The 24,689-nt window shown below is 50.6% G+C and overlaps 4 protein-coding genes across 5 annotated transcripts in view; 2 read left to right on the forward strand and 2 right to left on the reverse strand.

Annotated features, from left to right (window-relative positions):
* Positions 1-9,314, forward strand: part of SIRT3 (sirtuin 3) — a 30,941-nt gene extending 21,627 nt beyond the window's left edge. Inside the window, exons 5-7 of the mRNA XM_056131689.1 lie at positions 850-1,011; positions 4,893-5,102; positions 7,704-9,314. Of these exons, the coding sequence (XP_055987664.1) occupies positions 850-1,011; positions 4,893-5,102; positions 7,704-7,724 (393 nt within the window). The 3' untranslated portion in view covers positions 7,725-9,314. The remainder of the gene's footprint in view (positions 1-849; positions 1,012-4,892; positions 5,103-7,703) is intronic.
* Positions 9,315-9,452: 138 nt separating this feature from the next.
* On the reverse strand, positions 9,453-14,484 carry RIC8A (RIC8 guanine nucleotide exchange factor A). The gene is made up of 10 exons (XM_056131688.1): positions 14,270-14,484; positions 14,014-14,061; positions 13,336-13,923; positions 12,816-12,907; positions 12,222-12,372; positions 11,297-11,392; positions 11,062-11,206; positions 10,831-10,975; positions 10,296-10,415; positions 9,453-9,793 (listed from the first exon to the last, which is right to left on the reverse strand). Exons 1-10 carry the CDS (start codon positions 14,351-14,353, stop codon positions 9,673-9,675), a joined length of 1,590 nt encoding a protein of 529 aa, XP_055987663.1. The 5' UTR covers positions 14,354-14,484; the 3' UTR covers positions 9,453-9,672.
* A 652-nt stretch (positions 14,485-15,136) lies between these two features.
* BET1L (Bet1 golgi vesicular membrane trafficking protein like) lies at positions 15,137-19,479 on the forward strand. Its single transcript, XM_056131753.1, has 4 exons — positions 15,137-15,351; positions 16,421-16,512; positions 16,799-16,855; positions 17,005-19,479. Exons 1-4 carry the CDS (start codon positions 15,333-15,335, stop codon positions 17,170-17,172), a joined length of 336 nt encoding a protein of 111 aa, XP_055987728.1. The 5' UTR covers positions 15,137-15,332; the 3' UTR covers positions 17,173-19,479.
* Positions 19,480-21,411: 1,932 nt separating this feature from the next.
* Positions 21,412-24,140, reverse strand: CIMAP1A (ciliary microtubule associated protein 1A). Of its 2 annotated transcripts, XM_056132009.1 has the most exons (6): positions 24,032-24,140; positions 23,643-23,843; positions 23,084-23,185; positions 22,795-22,916; positions 22,054-22,194; positions 21,412-21,501 (listed from the first exon to the last, which is right to left on the reverse strand). In XM_056132009.1, the coding sequence occupies exons 1-6, from the start codon at positions 24,138-24,140 to the stop codon at positions 21,412-21,414; spliced, it is 765 nt and encodes a 254-aa protein (XP_055987984.1). The 2 variants fall into 2 exon arrangements, with proteins under 2 accessions (XP_055987984.1, XP_055987985.1); XM_056132010.1 differs by lacking the exon at positions 22,054-22,194.
* Positions 24,141-24,689: the final 549 nt, after the last annotated feature.

Consider the following 24,689-nt stretch of genomic DNA (forward strand, 5'->3'; position numbering starts at 1 on the left):
TTATGAATAGCATATGATGTTGCGAGGCCTCAGGAGCAGCCGCATAGTCTTGGATTTCTAAAATTTTAATAATTAGGATCTGGAGAGATTTCTACCAGCAACCACTTGGTTCTAGGATTTGAGATTCATTTGTGTGTCTCTGGGATCATGGTCATTAAGGAGCTTAATAAGTAGCCGGGGGCCATTCATGGGTTTAATCTCAGGGTCCCCTTGGGGCGGGGGAGGAGAGGAACTGGCTTCTCCCCTATCCTGTGAGTCCTGGCATGTGTCATCATTGCTGGCCCATAACCTGGGTTTTCCAATGAGATCTGGAAGATGGCAGCTGCCAGGATTCCCAGGGAACAGGCGGAGGGAAGGCACCTGCTCCCGTCTGGGGTAGCCCGGAGAAGGTGGCTTAATGCAAAATCCAGAGGCATTTCTGTCAAGAGCTGCTTGCTTCCAAGATTCATTTGTTTGTCTTCCCTTAACATTTTTGGAGAAGGAGAACAACATGAATCAAAATTGGAACATGTCATTACATTTTTTTTTCCTTCACTTTTGGTGTCATTCCTGTGATGCTTGAGTTACTCCTGGCTCTGCACTCAGGAATTATTACTGGCTGTACTCAGGGGATGATTTGGGATGCAAGGGATCGAACCTGGACCAGGCACATGCAGGGCAAGTACCTTACCCATTGTACTATCTCCCCAGCCCCCAAATATCAGTAATTGCTAAAGTCAGTTACATTAAGGTACATTTTACTTCTCTCAATTTTTGTGAATGATTTTAAAATGTCTTAAGTTTGCCTTTTCCTTTTAAAGTGGCTTTATGATGTACCTAGGGATCATTTTCTCTTTGTGTTAACCCCAGGCTGATGTACTACAAGACAGGATCGCCCACTGTCCCATCTGTACTGGCATCATAAAACCAGACATTGTGTTCTTTGGGGAGCAACTGCCACAGAGGTTCTTCCTGCATGTGACTGACTTCCCTATGGCAGATCTTCTCATCATTCTTGGGACATCCCTGGAGGTTTGTCTATGGGCCCAGTGGTGTTTGGAGTATATGGAGAGGAACTGGAAGGATGGGGCAGAGGAGGTGGGGCTATGAGGGGTGATTCAGGTCCTAAAAGATATTCAGTTGCCTGACTATTGTCACATGAGTGAATTCAGTGAGAAAACGGGATCTGGGCCTAGGGAATGCACCCTGGGTGGGAGAATAGCAAAGATAGGAGGTCCTGAAGTTGTGGTTGGTGCATGGTATGTGTGAAGGCAGAGGCAGCTCCCACACGTACCTTTGAGGTGCCTGGCAGGCATACAGTGGTCTGTTCTACATCTGGATCTGAAACACAGAGACTTTCTAAAGGGTATGATGAGAGCGGGAAATGACACCATGACATGAGCAGCAGTGATCAGATGTTGGCATCTAGAGAGAAGGGCCTGAAGAGAGCCTTGCACTTGGGTGGTCCCCAGCCAGACCTGGAGGTTGTGTCTGTTTCACTCAGCAAATCTGCCTTCTTTGTATATAGTCCCTGTCCTAGTACTTTGGACAGATAGGAAGTTATCCATAAGTAAATCTCAAAATTGTGAGACTTACATACTTGCTATTGGGAAAACTGTAAACTTGAAAGGCTGGCGGCACTGGCAACAGCTTCTGGTAGCAACTTTGTTGAATTATGTATGCCCCACCAGGAAAGTGACACTGACCCTAGAGTATATCTGGCAGGGAACATTGCACAGGCCAGTCAGATCCAATTGTGTGAAGGGCATCAGGACTGGTACAGAGAATGATGACTAACTTGTGACTCCCTGGGTACTGTATTATCTCTAGGCCAGGGGAACAGCTATGGGAGTAGGGAGTGCCAGGAGAGGCCCTAAGTGGGCTATTGGAAGGATCAGAGACCTTGGAGGTTGCATATGTGGCAGTGACACTGTTAAATCTGTCCCAGTCACTGAATGTGGACTCACTTTTTTTTTTTGTCTACAACAGGCAGTGTTGGGGATTGGGAGCTGGGGCTACTCCCACTTCTGTGTTCTGGGGTTGATCCTGGTTATGCTCAGGGACCCTTGAAGCCATACTGTGTTGATGGCCTTTTCTGCATGTGCTCAACCTAGCGAGCTGTGTTCTCCAGCCCCATATACTTATCAGACAGCAATAAGATCTACTTCAGTTCCATCAACAGTTCCACTCTCTCAGGGTTTTCTTTTGTACAAATACAAACAGATATGGAATGGTCTTTAATCCGAAAAAGGGAGCAGCACATTCTGGCCCCAACTTGCAGTTTTCCTCTAACACATGAGCATATATCCAGTGAAGCCCTCACTGATAAGAGACATACTGTTCCACTTTGGGTCCCAAAACAGAGGTCTCTTTGTGGGTACCAGCACTCACCAGTCTGTGGCATGGACCACATATTACTGTGTGTGCTATCTGGAAGAAGTATCAGTGAGCTTAATGAAGGAGTTTTCCCAGTCTCAGCAAGGTGAATACTAATCACGTGGTCTTCAAAACTACTAAATATTTTGAAATACAACCAGACTTGAGTTTTTGTTTATACTGCTGGGGACAGAACTTGGAGCTTCATTCCATGTCAGTTATGTGCTTACATCTGAACTGCATCCCAAATCTCTTGAGGGTTTTAAGGAAAGGTAGTGGTTCTATACTAAAATTTATTTACATAAGTTCCTATTGATAGACAGCAAAAATAAATAATAGATTTATGTTAAAAGTAATGTAGGGCCAGTAATATAGGCTTTGTCTGTGGGATGCCCAGGTTTGCTCCCCAGTTCACTGCCTGAGCATTGAGCCAGGAATAGTTCCTGAGCACTATTGTATGTGGCTCAAAAAGTAAAAGATTAAAAAGAATTTGGAGGAGAGGTTGGGCAACATCCGTTAATACTCAGGGACTACTTCTGTCTCTATGCTTAGGTGTCACCCCTGGCAGTAGTATGTAGTTTGAGGGATTGAACTGAGTTCAGCTGCATGCAAGGCAAGCACCTTAACTCCTGTATTATCTCTTTGACTCCCAAACTTAAAAAAATAAAGCCCTGAAAGGCAGGTGATGTGGCTCAGCAGTAAAGTGCAGGCCTTGCATGCAGGCAGTCTGGGTTTGATTCCTGGCACCATGGAGTCTCCAAGCACTACCAGGAGTGAGCCTTGAGCATTGCTGGATGTGGCTCAAATGAAAGAAAGAAAATTTAGTGAATACCCATGTGTATACATTTTTGCATACTTGTGTGACTACTTCTATAGTAAATAAATTTGAGCATGGTTTCTAGAAAGATACACTTATTTCTGCTGCCAAAAATATATGTATGTCATTTGCCCACATCCTCACCAATTTCATATATTTACAATTTTTTGTTGATTTTTTTTTGAGAAATTTGATTCGTTAAAATAAGGGACCAGAGAGATAGTACAGGGATTAAGGTAATTATCTTGTTTGCAGCCAACCCCGGTGTGATCCCTGAAAAATTTATTTATTGAATCACTGTGAGAACAGTTCAAAGCTTTCATGTTTGAGTCTTGGTCATACAATGATCAAATACGCATCCCTTTACCAGTGCACATTCTTCACCACCAAAAACCCCAGTATGCTCCCCATCCCACCCTTACCCCTGCCTATGTGGCAGATAATTTCCACATTACTCTCTCTCTACTTTGATTACATTCAATATTTTGACACCAGTCCCACCCTTATTATTTGGAATTTTCCCCCAACATCAGACCTGCCAAAAAGGCAGTGTTAAGACAATTTGTTTTGTATTGCTGGTTATGAATAGCATATGATGTTGTGCAGCTTGCAGGAGTGGCCGCACAGTCTCGGAATTCTAAAGTTTTAGTAATTAGGGTCTGGAGAGATTTCTACCAAGAACTGCTCAGTTCCGAGATTCATTTGTGTGTCTCTGGGATCATGGTCATTAAGGAGCTTAATAAGTAGCCAGGGGCTGTCCCTCCTGGGAAACAGGTGGAGGAACAGCACCTGCTCCCCTCTGGGGTAGCCCAGAGAAGGTGCCTAGCAGTGTTTAATACCCTGAGCATCACAGTGTGCAGGCCTATAGGTGCTCTAGCACCACTAGTGGGAGATAAGCCCCCCCGCCCATCTAAATAAAAAGTTCGTAGTTTATTATTTACTTTTACTTTTTTTTCCTTTTTGGGTCACACCCAGCAATGCTCAGGCATTATTCCTGGCTTTTCACTCAGGAATTACTCCTGGCAGTGCTCATGGGACCATATGGGATGCCAGGGATTGAACCCGGGTCAGCCGCATGCAAGGCAAACGCCCTACCCACTGTGCTATCACTCTGGCCCCCGTAGTTTATTATTAAATAACATCAGATTTTTCATTCTTGTAAAGAGAAATTCCTCTCCTTTTTTGTTTGTTTTTTAACTACACCTGGTGTTGCTCAGGATCACTCCTGGCAGGGCTCAGAGTACTATATGTAGTGCCAGAATTAGATATCTGCAGGTTTGGATGGCAAAGGCTACGGAGAGATGGGATAGCCACCCAGTCTGTGGGCTCATCAGAGCCTCTTAGTGTTGGCCTTTCCTGCAAGATCTGGTACATAATGTTGTGTCAGTAGCATGGCATGCTGGGAGACGACAGCGTGTGGGTTAGACAGAGAGGGACTACTTCCTGGAAAATAGGCATCAAGGAATCGAGCATGGACGAACTTGGAAACCCACAGGAGTCAGGAGACGTGAGCAGAGAGATGTGAGCCACAGACTTGCACCAGAGGGAGGTTTGAAGGAGGAGGAAAGTAGGCTGGTGGGCACAATTAGAGGAAAGGAAATGGGTCTGGGTGTTCTCTGGATGCAAGAGTTCATTCTGTGTTCCTTGGGCTGTGGCATAAAGTGCTATGAGAGGCTTCCAGGGCAGACAGTATGCTCCTCACATTTGTGCAATTTTTCAGGTGGAACCTTTTGCCAGTTTGTCAGAGGCTGTGTGGAGATCAGTGCCACGACTGCTCATAAACAAGGATGTGGTGGGGTCCTTCGTTTTGGGTCCTCGAAGCAAAGATGTGATACAGCTGGGAGATTTGGTTCAGAGTGTGGAAAAGCTGGTGGAGCTTTTGGGGTGGACGGAAGAGCTGCAGAACCTTATCCAGAAGGAAACCGGAAAGGTATAGACTGCTGAGCGTAGTTCTTTGAGGGCTCCCTTTTTTACTGTTCTGGGTCTAAGGTAGAGCCCTGTTTATCTGAAAGACTAACAGAGGTAGCAGAGAGAGAGAATACAGAGATTAAGATGCAGGTCTGGGTGGCTGGAACACAGCGGGTAGGGCATTTGCCTTGCATGCGACCGACCCGGGTTCAGTTTCCAGCATTACATATTGGTCCCCTGAGCACCGCCAGGAGTAATTCCTGAGTGCAGAGCCATGAGTAACTCCTGTGCATCGCCAGATGTCACCCAAAGAGCTCCACTGGGTAAAGTAAAAAAGAAGTAAAGGCCCTCCCGTTGATCATCGATTTGCTCGAGCGGGCCCAGTAACGTCTCCATTGGAGACTTTGTTGTTACTGTGTCTGGCATATCGAATACTCTCGGTAGCTTGCCGGGCTCTCCGAGAGGGGCGGAGGAATCGAACTCGGGTCGGCCATGTTGGCTGCGTGCAAGGAAGACGCCCTACCCGTTGTGCTATTGCTCCAGCCCTACTTGGATAATTCCTGGCACTGCAGAGCTGAGTACATCCTAGGGCCCTCCAGCCCTAACTTGGATAATTCCTGGCACTGCAGAGCTGAGCACATCCTAGGGCCCTCTGCTGGACTGTTGGCTCCACGACTCCTAAATACCACAGGAGCCCCTTCACCTGCCCCTGTTCCCCCCACCCCCGACCTCAAACAAATCAAAACGAAACCAGTAATAGATAATGTTTGCATTAATCCTATACCAGGAGCTGTGAGAACTGTGTGCTGATGGGCCTAATATTGTTCCTTAGTACTTCCACTTGGAGATGAAAGTACTCTAAGTGGCAGAGCAGGAAGCAGACCAGGTAATCTGGGCACTCTTAGGATACTTCCTTAAAAGATCAGCACCAAACTGCTCCCAGCTAAGGCCTAGTGTGTGAATCTGACATGATACAAGTTTGAGGACTTTGTTCTCTGTACCTGTGTAAGTGAAGCCACACTTGTGATTTGATTTGTTATAGCCTGTTGAAAGTAGAAAACCAAGGAACTTAATAACTCTAGATTTCAAGACTTTAAGCAAATGAACTTATAGAAAATGCAGTTTCCCAAGTTGACCGAGTAGTATGTGTTGGCCTGGATGTGGGCAGTAAGGCTTTTTTTTTTTTGCTTGCTGGGTCACACCTGGCGATGCATAGGGGTTACTCCTGGCAGTGCTCAGGGGACCATATGGGATACTGGGAATCGAACCTGGGTCAGCTGCATGCAAGGCAAACGCCCTACCTGCTGTGCTATTTCTCCAGCCCCCAAGGCTTTTTTTTTTAAGTCCAGTTGTCTCAAAGCATCTTTTTCACGCAGGCAAGAGTAACTCAAAGGGGGTTGGTGAGATAGTACAGTGATAGGCCATGTGGCCCAGGTTCAATTCTTGGCACCCCATATGGTTCCCTGAGCACTGTCAGAAGCAATCCATGAGCACTTAATTCAGGAGTAAGCCCTGAACACTGCTGGGTGTGGTCCCCAAACAAAACAAAGAATAATTCAAAGAAATTTTGGGTCAAATGCCCAAAGGGATTTCACTGGAAAGCCTTGTCTTTCTTTGTTGCTCCAAAGCACTTGTTTCAGAAAACCTCCAGTCTTTTAAAATATGTGTATATGGGGGTCCCCCTGGCAGTCCTGGGGGTCCATGTGGTGCTGAAGGTAAAACTCAAAACAACTTGTGAAGCAAATGCTCTGTCACTTGAGCCAAATCCTTTAACCAAAACCTCTACTCTTTGTGTATGTTCACCCTTGTTCTTACCTCCCCTGGGAAACAAAAAATGGCCCCCAGCAGGACTGCAGCCTGATTTCTTTCGAAGACTGAACCAGTGATAAGTACAGAAATGATTAAGAATATACAACTTAGTACTTACTGTCTGTATTACACATAGTAAACATTTGGCCACAGTTATTTTTATTCTTTGATTCCAGAGTTTGTTTTAGGCTTGTGCCATTTACTCTATCATTGTACGGTAGGCAGTAAATATCTTCCACTAACAAAATCATATGGCTAGTCACTGGAAGAATATGAGCAGGAAATTTAGCGAACACATCCCAGTTTAATGGAGGAATGGGCAGTGCCATGTTCACAGGCCAATGGAGATCTTAATCCAATTGTCCTGTCTGACTTTTGTTTATTGTTTCATTGCAATTTATGTGAAGTAGGTTAATTTTAGGGAATTAGTTATATTCCAAACTGAGATGAACTGTGGGTTTGAGTTACTTTTCTAGGTAGAGAATGCTGCAGTACATCTTGATTTAGAATTTAGCCGTACATTCAACCACCTAATTTTCTCAAATCTGCCAGCATCAGTCATAAGTTGGCTCAAGAGCAGAATGTGCCAACAGAAAAAGTTATTTTTCTTTTGGTTTTTGGGCCATGCCTGGCTGTGCTCAGTGCTTACTGCTGGCTCTGTGCTCAGGAATCACTTCTGGTGGGCTTGGGGGACCACATGGGGTCTTGGGGATTGAATCTGGTTTGGCTGTATTTTAGGCAAATGCTCTACCCACTGTACCATCTCCCCAGCCCTATGTCCTGGTATTTTTAAATATTCCCTCTTGTGTTTCAGCTCAACGGACAGAACAGATAAGAGTGATGGCTGCCTTCCTTGTTTCCACAAATGGGGTGACAATCCATCTCTGAGATCTTGTGCAAGAACAACGTGGGAACGTGCACAGTAAATGGCTGGATCAGATCCCAGGGTCTGAGGACTACAGTATGGTGGAATTCCTTCTCTAGGAACAAGCTGTGCTGGCTGTAGTTGTCTCTGCCCAAGACCACCCTAGTCACAGAGGCCTGCCAAATTTGCTCCTCTAACTCTTCACCTGGCTACAGCTCTTGATGCAGGAAGGTTTCTTCTGATGGTGACCTTCTTTGACAAGAATCCTAGACTTGATGTTTCCGCTGTGTTCAGACCCATCTAAAGAACAGTTTAGCATGTTAAAAAGACTCAGTCTCGGGCTGGAGTGATAGTACAGCAGGTAGAGCATGGCATTTGCCTTGCAGGCGGCCGACCCGGGTTTAATCCCCAGCATCCCATATGGTTCCCCGAGCACCACCAGGAGTAATTTCAGAGTGCAGAGCCAAAAAAAAGACCCAGTCTTAGACTAAATGAAAACATATGCTTTGGGTTCAGAATCCCCAGCACCACATGGTTCGCTTGAGCACTGGCAGTGGTGGCCTAAAAACAAATATAGAAAGGCTCACCTGTTGAGATAGATCCTGTTTTAGACTGATGAGGTCCCAAAGTATGGTCCTCAGTCCCAATTAATGCAGCATATGGATCACCTTGGTAGGGCTTTTTTTTTTAAAGCCATACTGATGACTGAACCCAGATACTCCATACCCTGGTCCTAGTAGGGTTATTTTAGAGAAAGTATATCCTGTACTTTTGCCATGAAGTAGTTTGATACAAAAATGAGGCAATCTTTTATTTTTGTCTCTTCAAGGGGAATCCAAGCACTGACAGCGAATAATGGGAAGGTGACTTTGGTGGAATGTGTGGGTCCCCTGTTGGATTAAATGGAACAAGGACTGAAATCGGTCCTGGAGTTTGGCAAGGGCCTTTCAGAACACCCACTGTCACTAATGGTAATCATTCTGTGGATTCTAATGTGATGCTGTTCACACTTCCCCACAAGAAATTCGCTTGTTCCCTTAAAAAACCCTCTCCTTGTTCCCACTCTCCATTAGGATTGGCCTATAAGACATGGAAGTCATTTCTCACTTAGAAGCCCTGGCTGGCTCCTGGGCCCTCAGACCAGTGCTCAGGACAGAACTTGTCTTATACTTTCTAGCCCTGTACTGGTAAGTTCTGCCAGGCTGGGTATATCCTAGGCACTCATCTCTGCCCTCCATTCTCCTCCATGCCATCTTGCTTCCCCCACTGAACACTGATCCCAGTCTGTGGGAGCATACCCATAGCAGATTTAATTGACCCAAAACTCCTCAGAGGATGGATTAGTAGCCTCACTCAAGAACAAAAGACACAATAGTGCTGCAATCTTCAAAGACACTAGTTTCTAGATCTGCTTAACATGCCTTTATATTTACACTTAAGCACACACTGAAAATTTTATTCTACAATGTTTTTGTGGTGCAAGATCATTGTTTATGGTCTCAGTTCTCAGATAGGCTGAGATTCAACTACCACCCCTGGATAATTCTGGCTTCATGGACACTATAGCAAATGGCCATGCCAGCACTGAGAATACAGAAGAGGCCATTCACCCCTGCAGTTAGCAGGAACAGAAAGAGCAGGGCACCTCATTGAAGTGCCTTCAGGCAGTATCTGAGCACAAAGTCCTCTCAGAACAAATAAAGGAAAACATTTCATTTCCAAACATCCCAGTTACAGCAGGACAAATCCCTCACGGGTCTAGAGAGAAGAAATTGGACCAGTGGCAAAGCATGAACAGATTCTTGGGAGAAAAGAGGAAGAGGTCTCCCAGCTGGAGAGAAGGATGTAACTTCCTGGGGTCATGGCCCAAGGACATCTCTGGAAGCAGCACCGGTTCTGAAGGAGAAGAGTGGCCGTCTCAGTCAGGGTCTGAGTCAGGGTCCGATGAGAGCTGTCCCTCCATGGTCTCACACATAGCATCCTGCAAGGATGTGAGCTGCCCCTGGGGGCTCATCCCCATAGGCTGTATAACTCTGTGTCTGCAAAAGAAAGGGATTGGGGTAGGGGAGGGAGTGCTCAGGCAGGGGTTCTGCTCAACCCTGGCACATTCCATGCCACCAAACTGCCCCTGCCTAAAGAGGAGGTATGGCTGGGAATGTTCATCAATCAATCTTAAAGACACCGCTAATTCAGTGTTTTCCTTAAGCTTCTGTTTTCTTTTGTAAAATCCCTCATCTTAATTAACCCTAATCCATCCCTGGAGGGATTTCCTCCCGGGCAGGTGATTTCAACATTAATAACTAGTCTTGGGAGAAAGCCAAAAGGACTAGTGCATATGCTCTGTAAGCCAGAGGCCCAGCATCACGCAGTCGAACACCACACAGTCAAACACTATACAGGAAACTCTGAACTGGGAGTAGCAGAGAAGGCATCTAGGTGTGGCCCAAAAGAAAATGAAGTCTTTTGAGGATTCCATGTTCCCTCGAGACACACCTCCCAGGGACTTAGGTCCACTCTCTTCTAGCCACTGGCTTCACCCACCTGGAAAGCTTGTCAAACATGTTCACCAGCTTCATGGCTTCATGTTCCTTCTGCTCCTCTGTCATGCCCTCCATGGGGTTAGGTGGCTTTTCTTCTACCCTCCCAGTCACTGGATTTATGCTATTTCCCGGGGGGGTGGGGGGTGGGGGGGGAGGGGGAGGGGGGATGAGAAAGCATTAGTGAGCAATTTTTAGGGATACTAGGTGGGGTGGGGGTGGGGGTATATGTATGAAGCTGGTGGAGCCTCCTATCTTCCTGCCTGGGGTCTGACCAGAAACCCATTTTCCAAGGCAAGGCTAACGCAGGAAGTTCCTTGCCTCCTAGAGTAGCGGCTGACCAGCTAGTCTGGATACTGGGACCATCCAAACTACCCTACTCTCTTAAGCTTCTGTTTTCTCAACAAAATGTCCCAAGAATACTCATAACTTTAAACCAGGTGCCTGACTACGGAGGGACTTGCCCATTTTGTCATCCTGACCCACCACTCCAGGGGTCCTAAGTAGTGGGGTGATCTCAAGAATGTGGGGGCACAAACCTGGCTTTAGCTTCCTTATATTCATCTGTGTCAGTGTCTTCATCTTCTGAGTACTGGCCCTCAGGCCGGCCCCCTGCCATGAGGCCCCTGGCAGCCAGGAGGCCCGCAGCATTTCCATAGCCTGTGTACTTGATGAAACGGGGCACTGAAGGGCAGGGAGGAGATGAGTGTGCAGAACCTGGCTCCGGACAGGGTTGCGGGGGTAGGCCTCGGGCTGGGCCCTCCACTTACCACTCTCTGAGCACAGAACAAATAGGAACTCAGCTGCCACCCTCTTCACATCAGTATCCAGGTGTGTCATGAGACGAACAAGCTTATTCCTCAGAAGCTCCCCCACCTCGGGACGAGTCCTCACATCCCGAAGTGGGGGCAGTACCTGGGGGAGACAGCCAGTCTCAGACCTAGCCTAGAGCAGCCAAGGTCTCTGACCAGAACCCATCCCACAGACCTTCCACCTCTTACCTACCTGGGCCTTCAGGAACTTCCGGGCAGGGCGGTGTATTCGAGCACACTCGGTCAACACACTCAGCACTGGGGCCACACTCTCCTTCAGCCTGTGTGTCTGTAGAGAAGCCCCGTTACCTGAACTGTACCCCTCCCAACTTGTGGAAGGGGGTGGGGGTGGGATAAGGTGCACACACATACTAGCCCATCCTGGCAGCAGGTACTAAAAGATGCCTCACTTTAGTTAGCCAGCTGAGGGACAAAGAGCAGGGCACCAGGGTCTATAGGAACTTTGAAAGAGATAGTGGTAGAACCTAACTCAGAAAGCCACCTGCATGCTCTGTGACTTGAGGCAAACAACCCACTACTTTGAGCCTAACCTTGTCACCATACACCAAGGTTTTGGGGAAAACAGTATTTAAGTTGCAACATGCAATGGTGGCCAGAAAACACAAATCCCTCTTTCTCTTATCTTCAAAGACAGAAAACTGAGCTTCTGTCCCTCCCCAGAACCTCCCCCACTGCTAGATCCAAGGAACAGCAGCAGTGGTTGTGGTAGGGACAGTCACAACCTGTATAACCAACATCAGGCTGGCACTGTGATCCATGCATGTGGTTTCCTAAGAGGTCTTCTGAATCTTTTGTCACTGCAGCCTGAATAACATCATGTTCCTGTAGAAGCTTACATTGCCAACATCCTGTGGTGCAATCACAGCAATCAGTTTCTGGATAAGAATTCCCGAGGACCCCATACGAATGCCTATGGACAGGTGGTGCTTATCATTAACTGCTGCCTGAGCACAGTAACACTATAGGCCTGAGATCACTAGCAAGGACCAGGACCAAGGGAGCTTCTCAGCAAAAGAGAGAAAATGAGTACTGTACTATACTCTGGAAACTTCTCCCCACTTAGGCGGAGGGGAGGGGAGGAGGAAGACTCTGCTCACCTGGTGCAGACGTTTCTCCAGGAAACTGAGGAGGGCACAAATCACATCCATGTTTACTCCCAAAAATTCCAGGGAGCCTGATTTCAGCTCCAGAGTGAGAAGGACGTCCAGACACTTGAGTGGCAAGTTCCCCAGGAGATTCACTGTATGTCTGGGTAAAGATGGAAAGGAGACTGAATTAAGGTCAGACTTCCAGTACAGGTACAACAACACCTGGGGGCCCCTGCTTAGACTATCTAGAATGTAAACCTGTGTCCAGAATCTAGAGGAACTTCGCTGGAGTTCACAGATGCAGTCCAACCAACACCTTATTCTACCACCTGTATAAGTAGCAATTGCCATATGGGATCTCTGAACATCCAGGAGTTACCAAGGCACAGATCACTAAAGTGGGGGTAACCAACTATATTGGCATGTAGATAAATAGTTCGCTGCCACTCCTCAGGACCCAGTAATACATTCCCATCCCCCGAACATATTGAAAGCATCTGTAGCTCCCTGAAAACAGAATGATGTCTGATTCCATCTGGATCTGACAATCTCTGTCCAGCTGTCTGCCTATACTTCATGCCCAGCACAGGGCCCCACCCTCACCCGTGGAACTCCTCTGTGCGGTCTCCAGCAGCAGCGACCATCACACAGTGTCGCAGAAGGGTCCCCAGGTGTCGGTAAAGGGCAGCATCTTCCTGCCCAGAGAGAAAGAGGGTTCTGTGAGAGAGCCCCACCCATTCCTGAGGTTTTGCTGAGCTGCTGCAGCCCTTTCTCAGTTCATGCCAGCTCCCCAGCTAACTGGCTCAGTTCTTCATCCCCTTCATTCAGGAAGATCCCTGATGAAAACTGGCAATAGGTCCCTCGGGATGAAAAATCACACTCCATGCTCTGGCCCTGAGACTGCACTCCCAAAAACCCTCCTCCTACTCACCAAGAACCAGAACTTCCCTCCATCTCTCTAGCACTGTAAGGCCTCCACCCAAAATAGGGATTCCTGCTGCCTCCTGTCCATTCCAAGCCTGGCGCCCAAAGTTTGAAGGAACTAATAGGGATGTTGCTGGCAAAGGGTCCAGGAACCAACTAAGCTGTTGAGCCCCAGTCATGGGTTCAGGCCTGCTCTCACCTCATCCACATCCCTCTTGACAGAATCGAAGGTGATATTGAAGAGCACCTTGAGAATCTCCATGGCCCTCTCAGTCTCCTGGACAGGAAGGCACTCAGGGTGCCCTTCTTTTGTCACTCCCAGTGTCAGCTCCAGCGCATCTGTCAGCAGTCGCACTCCATGCAGCTCCTCAAACAGCTGCTGGCGAACGTCCTTGCGAAGTGCCGTGAGCAAGAACAGGAGGCGCAAGTCAAAAAACTGAACATCGTTAGTAAAGATTCTCTCCCGGTACCGAGCTACTCGCTCAGATAGCCTCACCACCAGGTGGGCCTCTGCGGCCAGCACCTGTGCCACGGGGCTGCTGAGCACAAGATTGCACAGGCACTTGAGAGATTCGAGCACAATGTCCATATCCGGGGGTTCGGGGACCAACCCGTCGGAACTGGAAATGCCAGCGTGGTGGGCAAGTGCCTGCAGGCTCTGGAGGCTGGTGAACAAGTCCAGGCAGCTTCGGTCCCTGGACAGGATTCGGATGCTCTGCAGCCAGGTGACACGGCCCGCAGCCGGCAAGCCCCGTTCCAGGGCCGAAACCAGCAGTTCCGCAAGCCTCTGTGGGCGTGGAGAAGAACGGTTTCACGAGCCTTCCCCTCTACTGGGGACCACCCGTCCCTGTCCCGTTGCCTTTGGGACGACACCCACCTTCCTGTCCTCCTGCTGGGCATCTTCAAACGTGAAGCTCTGCGAGTTCTGTAAAGACACCCTTGGCTCAGGCGCCAACAGACCACAGCCCGCAGGCCCCAAGCACCGTGGGTGGGGTTCTGGGGTGGCAGGCACCGCTCTGAGCACAAGGGACCCCCACACCCCTACCCGGTAGTGTGCCCATCTCCAGAACGCCCCCGAGACCACCTGCCCACCCCCTCCTCCTTCCACGTCCCACTGGGCGACTCCCGCTCACCTCCCGGTTAAACGTGCGCAGAGCCTCCATAATCTCGTCTTCCTTGCCCGACTCTACAGCATCTACCACCGCCCGAGGCTCCATGGCGCCCCCCACGCCCACCCCGAGCCCGCAGCCCGGGCGGCTGGGGAGTCCGAGCGCCACAGTTCCGGACTGGAGTCCGCTCGCCCCACCCCAGCTCGGCGCGCGGGGGACGCCGGGCCGGGCGGGGGGGGGGCGGGTAGCGGCGGCGGGCCGGGCCACTGTGCCCGGCAGGCCGGGGCGCGGAAAAGTGACGCAATTGCAGGGCGGGGCCCACGCGCGCAGCGAGGTGACGCCGCCGCGGGGCGGGGCCCGAGCGAGCGCCGGGAAGTTAGAGCGAGGCGGTGCGAGCGTCTGCCCGAGTCTGAGGCGGCGGCGCGATCACTGAGAAGCCATTGCCTCAGGGCCGGCCACGCGGCGCCAGTCTCTGAGCTGCTTGGCTCCTCAGCTCCGGACCGGCGCCCACAGGACGAGGAGGCCGTGGAGGGGAGATGGGTGGGAGCGCGCCGGTAGCCGCGGAGTGCGTGCTGCCGGAGAGGCCCGGCGAGGGCGCGGAAGGACGGAACGGACAGTGCCGGTGCGGGGGAGCCTCGGAGGCAGCGTATGAGTCCGAGGAAGGGCCCCTTTTGCCGAGCCTAACAGGAATCGGGCAGGGAAGGGGCTGGGGCGGAGTCTTTCAAGGCTGGAGGAAAACGGGCGTTCCTGGGCCCGGCCCCCACCACGGACCGCAGTCAGGTCCGAGTGACCCCCTCGCCCCCCCGTGCCGGGAGCCGTGCCCGCTTCTGCAGCACCGGACCCCCGGAATCGCCTCGACCAGCGGCGGGCGGGGGCTCGCCCCACCCGTGCCCGTCAGCGGGCGGCCGCGCTCCCAAGGGGACCAGCCCCGGGGCGACCCCAAGGCCCCGTGGCCGGAAGTCGACAGGCTCGAGGCGGAAGGGGCGGATCCGGAAGTTTCGGGGAGGCGCCACGTCCAAGGAGGCGCGGGGCGGGCGCCGGAGCTGCAGCCGAGGCAGGGGCCCAAGCGGGGCCAGATCGAGGCACCATGGCCGACTGGGCTCGGGGTGAGCGTGGGGGAGCGGGTCGGGTAGCTGTCCACCTCGCTGAGCCACCCCGTCGGCCGGCCCCGTTGGGCTCGGCAGGAGGCCAAGCAGTCCAAGGCGGAGTGGGGGTTGCCGCGCCGTGCGCCGGGTTGGCGACCCTTGTAGTCTGGCCCCGGGCGTGGGGAAATGCCCAAGCTGTCCCCAGCGCGCCCCTTGTGTCAGGATTGGGCTGCTGTGACCGTGCAGGAACTCACCAGGTCGGGCTGGTGTCTAGGCCCTCACCACTTCCGGTGAGGGCTTTGCCCACCAGTCAAGCCAGCCGTGTGGGTGGTGTCGCCTTGCTCCGACTCAGCGCAGTGGCAGCTTCTTACTTGGTTCTTCTCACTCATCCGAGTGCTTCTCACTCACCAATTCCAGACACCTATTGTAGCCCTCGTTGGGAGCCAGCAAACACTTTGCCCCGTAGGCCATACAAAGGCCGGTGCAGGACGGGGTGAACAGACTTGGGACCTACTACCACATCAGCGCTCTTCACTCTTTTTGGGAGGCGCACGACCTTGCTCGGTGTTTTCTCTCTTGTTTCTTTTGCCCTCAAGACCTTGTCTTTGGATCCTTTTTCTCAGTCTTTTTTCAAGTTTGCATACAAGCCCGAATACACTTTTCTCTGAGAAGTCTCCTGTATCCCTGTGGTGACATCTCTAGGGGCATCCTGAGCTTGGCACAGTTTCTGTAACAGTGTCAGAAAGTGCTGATCGAACTGGATCCTTCGAAGGTGTAACCTGGGCATGTACTTTATGTAACCAGTGCTCACACATACTAATTTTTATACAGCCAGTCACTTTTGTAAAATTCATGTAGCAGATCCTGGGTCAGGGCTGGACCTGCTTGGCAGACATGGGCTGGGGATGTAGCTCAGTGTGTGAGGCTCTGAATTCTATCCCTAACTCTAATAAACAAAACAGACGTGGGTGGGCCCAGTGCTCCCAGATTACCTTCCAATTTAGAGAACCCCCCCAGAAACCATAAAGGATTAACTTCACATATACAGGAGTTGTGCATGGATGTAACCCTGAACATCTCTCTTCTGCAGCTCAGAACCCTGGTGCTGTGGAAGAGATTCTTGACCTGGAGAACAAGCGGTTGACGGACAACCTGGCCTCCAAAGTTACCAGGCTCAAATCGGTCAGTGTTGTTTCTCTGTTTTCACCTCCACCTGACACATCAGTATGCAGATCAGAAGGAGGGTTGAGGTCTGAAAGGGTTTTTCAATATTTCTCATCACTCCTATACCACCTCTGGTTGCACTTGTGTGTGACCCACATGACAAATTGGTTTCTCTGACCTCTGCTGGTGGTGTGTGGTTGGCGGAATTTTGCTGAGGTCTGTTGGTCTTGGGGAAGGTCAAGTGTCTCCAGATATGTGTGTCCACCCTGGCCTGACCCTGCCTCCTCCTTTCTGTACTGATCAGCTGGCTCTGGACATCGACAGGGATGTGGACGACCAGAACCGGTACTTGGATGGAATGGTAAGGTTCTGCAGTGTATAGCAATGTCTTGGTCAGCTCCACCCCGCATCATCTGCTATGCAAGTCCCCCTCTGTCTTCTGCAGCTCCAGTGTGTGGGTCTTGGAGGTGTTACTGCTCCTCTGTGACCCTACTGGGATTCCTCCCTCAGGACTCGGATTTCACGAGCATGACAGGCCTGCTCACGGGGAGTGTGAAGCGTTTTTCCACAATGGCACGGTCTGGGCGAGACAACCGGAAGCTCCTATGCAGTATGGCCGTGGGCCTGATTGTGGCCTTCTTCATCCTCTCCTACCTTGTGTCGAGAGCAAGGACTTGAGCTGATGGGAGCTGGCTTCTGTGGGTGCCTGGGGCAACCGAGGTCTCCTCCTGCCTAGTGTCCTGGGCTCCCGAGGACTTACCTACAACATACTTTCAAATGATTATTGTGTGTTAGGAGTCTTCTTCCTGTCAGTTTGGAAGCCAAGTGCTGTCTCTGAGTGAGCTCTTTTTGGGTGACCCCAGAGGTGCAAGAGGTTTTATGCTTGGGAAATCCAAGGCCTAGTAGCCCTTTCCACCAACCTCAGTGCTAGAGGTGCCAGCAAACCTAATACACTTGTAATTGCTAGCCCTTTCCCCGGGCATAGAGTTTGGACCCTTCAGTGCTCCTCCGCCTTGTCCAGCCTGCGTAATGCCACAATCTGCCATCTGAGGTGGCTAAGTGTGACACAGAAAAAAGGGTGTGACATTGACCTCTCAACAGCTCCATCTCCTCTGACCTTAGTCCTTAGCCCTGAAATGGCAGTTCCTCCTTGCCAGGACTGCTGAACATGGGCAAGGCAGTGTGAACAGAGGGTCCCACTTACAAACCTCTGTACCATGGCAGAAATTAGGCCCTTGCAAAGGGCAAGAGTTATGAATGAACACGTGGATTATATCCTTGGCTGGAGCTACATATCCCGGATACCCCTGCATTGTGTGACTGTGTATCCAGGAACAGAAATATATTTTCAGGATCTATCTGTTACCAAAGATGTGTTTCCAGGAGACCAAAACTCTAGAAACAAGGCCTACCTATATTTCATTCAGGTAGGGTATGGGACCTTTTAGTCATCTAAACAGAAGGATGTAGATCTCCAAGGATTCTTCAAAAGGACCCAAAAGTCATCTCACAAAGGTCTCAGGACTGTTTTGCTTTCATCAAGTCCTGCCTTTCCTCCCACAGCAAGTCTCCCTTTTCATTGAGGCAGCTGTGAGCCATGGCCTTTATCTTCAGTTTGTATAGAATGCCCTCCCACCCATCTTTCCCTGGCCCTCACTGCCCACTTGGCCAGCCCCATGCTCACCCAGAGCGGCACCACCTTCCCACACTTCTCCAACCCTATCCTGATGTTAGCATAGATGTACATAAGGCTGGACTGTTTTTTCTGTCTTGGTTTATATTTCCTGCCTCCTGGAACACTTGCCCCTTACTCCATAAAGGCTATAAAGGCTACAGTTTCAGTGTCCTACCCACTTGAACTGTCCCTCTATGTGTGGTCACATATCAAATGTCAGGCATAGTCTGGTGCCCGTCAGCTCCTGAGTCCCCAGGACTGGTCCTTCGCACTGGTCCTTTTGGTGCTCCTATTCCTCCCCCTCCATCTGGCAGGCATAGTCTCTCACAAAGCTTCCTTCTCTCTCCCACCCCACCTGGCTCTCTCCCTCAGATTTCTGTAGGAGAATCTACCACGCTGTGACTCTTCTAACTGTCCTATCTCTCCAGCTTATGCTCATTGCTTACTCACTGTGTCCATAGCTTTGGAGCTTTGCTATTTCTTCCAGATTCACCTTGCTCCTGGCTTTCCCATGTTCTTGGATGTTCATTGTAGATTTTCATGGTCCTTTCCCATTCTCCAGTCTCCTTGTACATGCTGTTTAGTTCACATAAAACCTCATCACGGGGATTTTTTACTGGCACCAAGCTCCATAAACTGCTCTCCGTGCATTGTCTCCATGTAGTTGTCATAGGTTCATGTGCTTATGCTCCATGCCATCTTTTCTTGGCCTGTATATTTCTGACCTTGACTTCTGAAACTGGCTCAAGTGTGGGAGCCAAACTACACCTTTGGATGCTCTTACCAGGCTGTGCCCTCTCTTGCTGTTGCAGACTATGATATGAATTTAGTCTGTGGGGTAGCCACCTCACAAAATTTTCTTTGCCATAATCTTTGACACCTTTGGTTGCTGTGTTCTCTCCATGTGTGTTTGCTGCCCTCTTACCTGCGTAGCTCCTCTCAGCTGTTGTGATGACTTAAGTGATTAAGTGACCTGCGTAGCTCCTCTCAGCTGTTGTGATTACTGGGTTTTAGTTCCTTTCTGGCTTTTCTGTTTTCTGTTCTCGTTGTGTCAGGAACAACGGTTCCATGGTAGGGAACAGCAACTCTGCTGGTACTGTGTCAGAGCAGTTTCCTTTGGGACCTTCACCATCCTTCCTTGGCCTGGTACACTCAATGCCTAATCCTGTGGATAAGTGGAATTTGCTGACTTTGGTCCCTGTGGCCAGTAAAACAAAAAAGGACTGGGTGCCCAATGAGGACAGACTGCCAAGCTTTATCCCATAATTTAAAGACAAGATATTTAATAAAATTTTTAACAACTATAAGATAAAATAAATTGTCTTTTGTTTTTATTTCCATAGGGGCCTGATTAAGTTTTGTCTGAAATTGGCTTTGACCTGCAGACCTGCTGTAGTCACTTGATGCTCCAGCTAGGGACTTGTGCTAGTTCACAGGTTTAGGGAGTTTGAAAACCACAGTTTGAAAACCACTGCTTTGGTTATAACTGCTGGTCCAAGAACTGGTATACAGGACAGATGCTGTTCCACAAGTGAAAAGGGTTGAAAAAACTTTGCTTTAGACTTTGTTTCCTTTCCCATCTCCAGAGGTACCAGGATCTCCCCTCAAAAATCAAGTGGAAATGTTTAACAGCATTTTCTTAAGGGTTAAAGAATAAATATGAGGTACTTAAACATGTGATCTGACATGGTCACAGTTTAGTGAGGATCAGCAGTTGTACCGTGGTTGTGGGCACTCATGCACCTGTGGTGTGGACCCAGTAGCCTTTTTCTAAGGTGGAGGCAAGTCCAGCTCAGAAGCCCAGGCCCTCCTGTGTTTCCAATACCCCCTTTAGTGTGTAACTTTACCCTAAAATATAGCCAATTAAAATGCAATAGTAGTTTGTCTTTCATGGTTACTATGATTGAAATTTAGCATGGTGGGGCAGCTCTCTTTGTTCTACCATGTCAGGCTTGGATGGGAAATGTGGGGCTACAACTGCTGTCCTCTGCATATATCTGGAGGTTATTGCTGATATGAGCAGAGGCCCAGCTGAGCCAATGGTCTTCACATATGTCACCACATGTTGAGCTTTCTTATAACCTGGTGGCTGTAGGTAAAAGTGAATAAGTAGAGGGGAGCTATCTGGGTTTGAGTTGTTTCATTTGCATGTTGTATGACCTGACTCAGTTATGAGGCATCACTTCACTCCGTGGTCATAGACTCTAGTTCAGATTCAAGGAGATTCCCACAGACCCTTGCTCTTAAGGGGGATGGTTGGTCAGTCACAGGAAGCTGATGGGTGCAGTTGTTGCCATCTTGAGTGCATAACAAAAAGATGAGGGAGACCCAAGAGATGGTATAGAAGTTAGGGCTATACCTTGCATGTGGCCAATCCTGGTTTGATCCCTGGCACCACATGGTATTCCTCCAAGCATTGCTAGGTAAAGCCGTGGATGAACACTACCAGGGGACCTGGGTAATCCTCAGGCTCCTGAGTGGAACCACTGGCCTGTTGACATCTCCCAGGAGTGACCCACAGATCCCATATCATACTTGGGATCAACCCTATCCCATCCCACTGCCTAAAAGTAGAGGATAGGACTTAATCAATGGAGATTAGGCATGTCCATCTTACTCTCTCAATTCTCTTCTCTGCCTGCCCCCTCTGCCCATGGATACTGGAAATTGGGATTGTACCTAATGTTGGCTGGTACAATGGGGATATGGGCTGGAGCGATAGCACAGCAGTAGGGTGTTTGCCTTGCACGCAGCCAGCCCGGCCGAGCCGGGTTCGATTCCTCCACCCTCTCAGAGAGCCCGGCAAGCTACCGAGACTATCTTGCCCACACGGCAAAGCCTGGCAAGCTCCCTGTGATATATTCAATATGCCAAACACAGTAAAAACAAGTCTCAAAATGGAGATGTTACTGGGCCTGCTCGAGCAAATCGATGAACAATGGGAGGACAGTGCTACAGTGCCACAATGGGGACCTCTTTTGGAAAACCATGATTTCCGCCCCACCTCCCAAGGAAAAAAATAAATGAAATCCATGATTTATTAAAAGCTTGGGCACAGTAGGGAATAAGATTAGCAAATGGGGAAAAAATAACTGGTCATAATTGTGCGGATCAGCATGCTCTGTCCTGGAGGGCCAGCTCAGCTATAGCCTAGCATCCTCAGCCCATGGCATAAGGACTCTTGTAGAAATAGGATGTTCTGAGGCTTAGGATAGGAAGGATAGGTGGGGTGGAGGCCAGGTTTATTCCACGTCCACAACCAGAGGTGTCATGTAGTCAGAGTGTTTGATGCCAAAGGTGATGATGGGAGCACAGGGCTTGGTCATTGTCACCTGGGAAAGGAGAGGCTTTCAGAGGAACCAGCCCGCTGCCTGGTCCTGCACCCCAGTGTAGCTTAGGGCTGCTGACTGTAGCTTTGCTGCCCTTTCTGACCCTGAGTCCAGGAGACTGGTACCAAGGCCATACTGCCAGTTTGAACCCAGAATTTGGTGTGTGGTGAGCACTGTTAACTCTCACTGGTGTCTCAGGACTCAGTCTGCTAGGTGGGGGAAAGGACTGGTCCCAGAAATGTGACGTTCTGAGGCTATGTGCCTGTCCTCCACCCTGCTATCTCCCGCCCCCTTGTATGTTTACTGGCCCTTCTTTACCCAACTGTGACAAGCCCTTTCCCATCCCCCAGCTATACCCTCCCTTTTGTCTATTTCTATCATCGTACACCCCACCCCACCTCCCTTGGCCCATGATCCCTGACCCACTCAGAGCTATACACTTCTCTCACTGTTTCTACCTCCCAACATCTCTTAGCCATACAACCCCTCTTCACTCATTGTCCCCCCCCCCCCCCCCCAGCTCCCCGGCTCCCTGAGACTATTCCCTTCTTAGACCTTCTCAGGACTGTGAGCTCCTGGTCCTGGCTTGAGGGTCTTGTCCCCTGGGGGCTCCACCCGGGCAGCCATGGTGTACTGTGGAGCCTTGAACCTTGTCACCTGCACATCAGTCTGGCGGTAGGCTGCAGGACCTGGGGTCTGGGAGGTGAAAAAGTTTAGGTGGGCTCGGGACCCAAAGGGCAGGGAGCTAGCTTTAGACAGTGAGCTTTAGGTCTTGCCTCACTCTGCATCAGGGAACCCTCTGTCTCCATGAATGGCTAACCTAATGAAACCACGCTTGGTGCGTCTGGCCCCTTTATCTGACTGTCCCTGTTGACTTCAGCCTTGCCAAGGCAGTGACATAGGGGGGTAGGGTGGGATGAGGGGCACTGTGACTTTTTAAGCTCCTTGTAGGCACCTTAGGGTCTTAGATGCACTGAGACCCTCCTCCCCCAAATACTTTCAGGTTTGTTTTCCTTCTTTCATGCTGCCCTCAGTTCTCTATCCCCCAACAGATACCCTAAAACTCTTTCCTACTGCTCCCTTATCAGTGTCGTCTTTGGGCCTGGGCCTCTTAATTCTTTCTGTTTTTCTTCCCTCATCACAGGGATGGAACCTCACAGGTACCCAGAGAGTGAAGAATCAGGGGCCTTAGGAGCAGGGGTTCAGGCGGGTATATCCTGGGGTTTGTGGAAGGGGCCCAGGTAGGCCATCTTTCTGGGACTAAACCATGCACTTTCCCAGGTTGGTGACCCTTGCCTTGTGTAGATCATCGCTGAAACCACCCAGCTTGCTGCGGCCCTTGATGGAGAAGGAAGGCTGAGAGACCTTGCCAACAGTTTGGGGCCCCATCACCATGGGCAACATGTATGCGGCTGGACCTGCGAGGTGCAAGGACACCAAGTCTTCTGCTGGATGGGGTCTTGTGTCCAAAGTCTCCTCTGTCTCCTCCCCCATGACCTTCTGCCTTCATAAGACCTCCCTACCCCACCCACTCCACCCTGAATTCCTGGCCTTATGGACTAAGGGCCGCCTGGCTCCTGAGGACCTGGGGTGCTATCCATTCGGAAGGTCTTGGTTCGAGCGGAAATAGAGTGGCTGGGTGCTGAGTCAAAGACATGCTTGGTAGATTTCTCTGGAAAGTAGTCACCTGGAGAAGGAAAGGAATGGAAGGAAACAGAGAAGAAGAAGGACTGTCCATGCATGTGCCTGGTCTGGCTCGGGGTGGCTCAAGTAGGACCCCAAAATTGAGATGTTGAACCTCTGGGTCCTTACACAATTGGTGACTGAGCTCGTCCAGGACCAAGGTTGTCCAGGATAGAAACATTGTAGGAGGTTGGGGGACAGGAGTTGTGTTTGAGGCACGGGGGGGGAATATGAGTTGGCATTATGTGTCTCAAAAGATCCAGGTAAGGGTTGGACTTGAGGGCATCGGAAACTGCCTTGGGGTTGGCGGCTCTCCTGCTGAAGCTTGATGGGCTCTCTGAGTGGAGAAAGAGGGGCAAGAGGACCAGGACAGTTGTACCCCCTCCCACCCTCACCTTACCAGGTTATACTGCCACCAGCAGCATTGGGCAGGGCTGAGGCAGGGCCAATGGGTTGCTCACCAGGACCAGGGGTCAGAGTTGTCTTGGTGCAGTAACGCCCCAAGATGGAGAAAGCTGGCCCGAGGTCCTTTCCGGTCCTCAGTATCTTGGGGTTCACGCTGTAGCGGGGCCCTGGCGAGCAATTTTCTGCGAGGAGCATGGGGGCCCCACGGAAGCTATAGGCTGGTGCACGCAGCTTGGTGGGTGTGTGCTTCACAAACCCTGTGGATGGGGGTCAGGGTAGCCTGAAGTCAGATCCCACCCTTCTCTCCACCCTGTCCACCTAGACAGACTGATGGGGCCAGGGAGTCAGGAATGAGCTCCAGGCGTCTCCAACCCCATCCCAGGCCTACCCATGACTGACTCTGGCCCCATCCCCACCTGCCCCTCCCAGGCTCAACAGTGCTTACCCGTGGTGGGTGGAATCAGGTACTTGGGTCCAGGGCTGCTGTAGAGGGCCATGATGGGGCCCCGGGGACGATGGGGCCTCCAGCTGCCCACCCATACCTCCTCCGCCATGTCTGGTTCTGTCCATGGATGGGAGGATAACCAGGTGCTGGGAAGCCCTGGCCTCCCACACCCATCTCTGCTTTTGGCACCCCCTCTCCAGCGGGGTTTGGAGCTGGAGGCTGAGGGGTAAGTGGTTGCTTCTGCTTGGAGGAGCAGTGTGTTTGCTCTGCCCTTACCAGTGCCAGGTGGAGGGATGTCAGGCCCAGCGTGTGTGCCCAGAGAAGCTGCCTCTCCTCGCCCTCACTGGCCACCATTCTTGCCTCTGGGTGGGCTCCAGAAAGGGTTTGAGTAGGGGCCCTGGGTATGATTGGTAAAGGGGCATTGGGCAAATGGGGGGGGATTTCTTGACCTTTTTTTTCCGAAGGCTGTGCTGTGGGTCAGGGTGGAGCCGCTTCGGAGGGGCCTTACCTCTCGGGTCCAAGAGCAGCTCTTAGAGCAACCTATGGCCCGAGCCTCCTCAGAGGCGGTCCTGTCGCACCGACGTTGGTGCCAGGGATTTCCTGAAAAAGGAGCATGGGGAGGAAGGCCTCTGCCTTTCTCCTTCCCCCCAGGGTTTTC

This window comes from Sorex fumeus, unplaced genomic scaffold (assembly GCF_029834395.1).
Source record: "Sorex fumeus unplaced genomic scaffold, SorFum_2.1 ptg000093l, whole genome shotgun sequence".
Classification (NCBI taxonomy): domain Eukaryota; kingdom Metazoa; phylum Chordata; class Mammalia; order Eulipotyphla; family Soricidae; genus Sorex; species Sorex fumeus.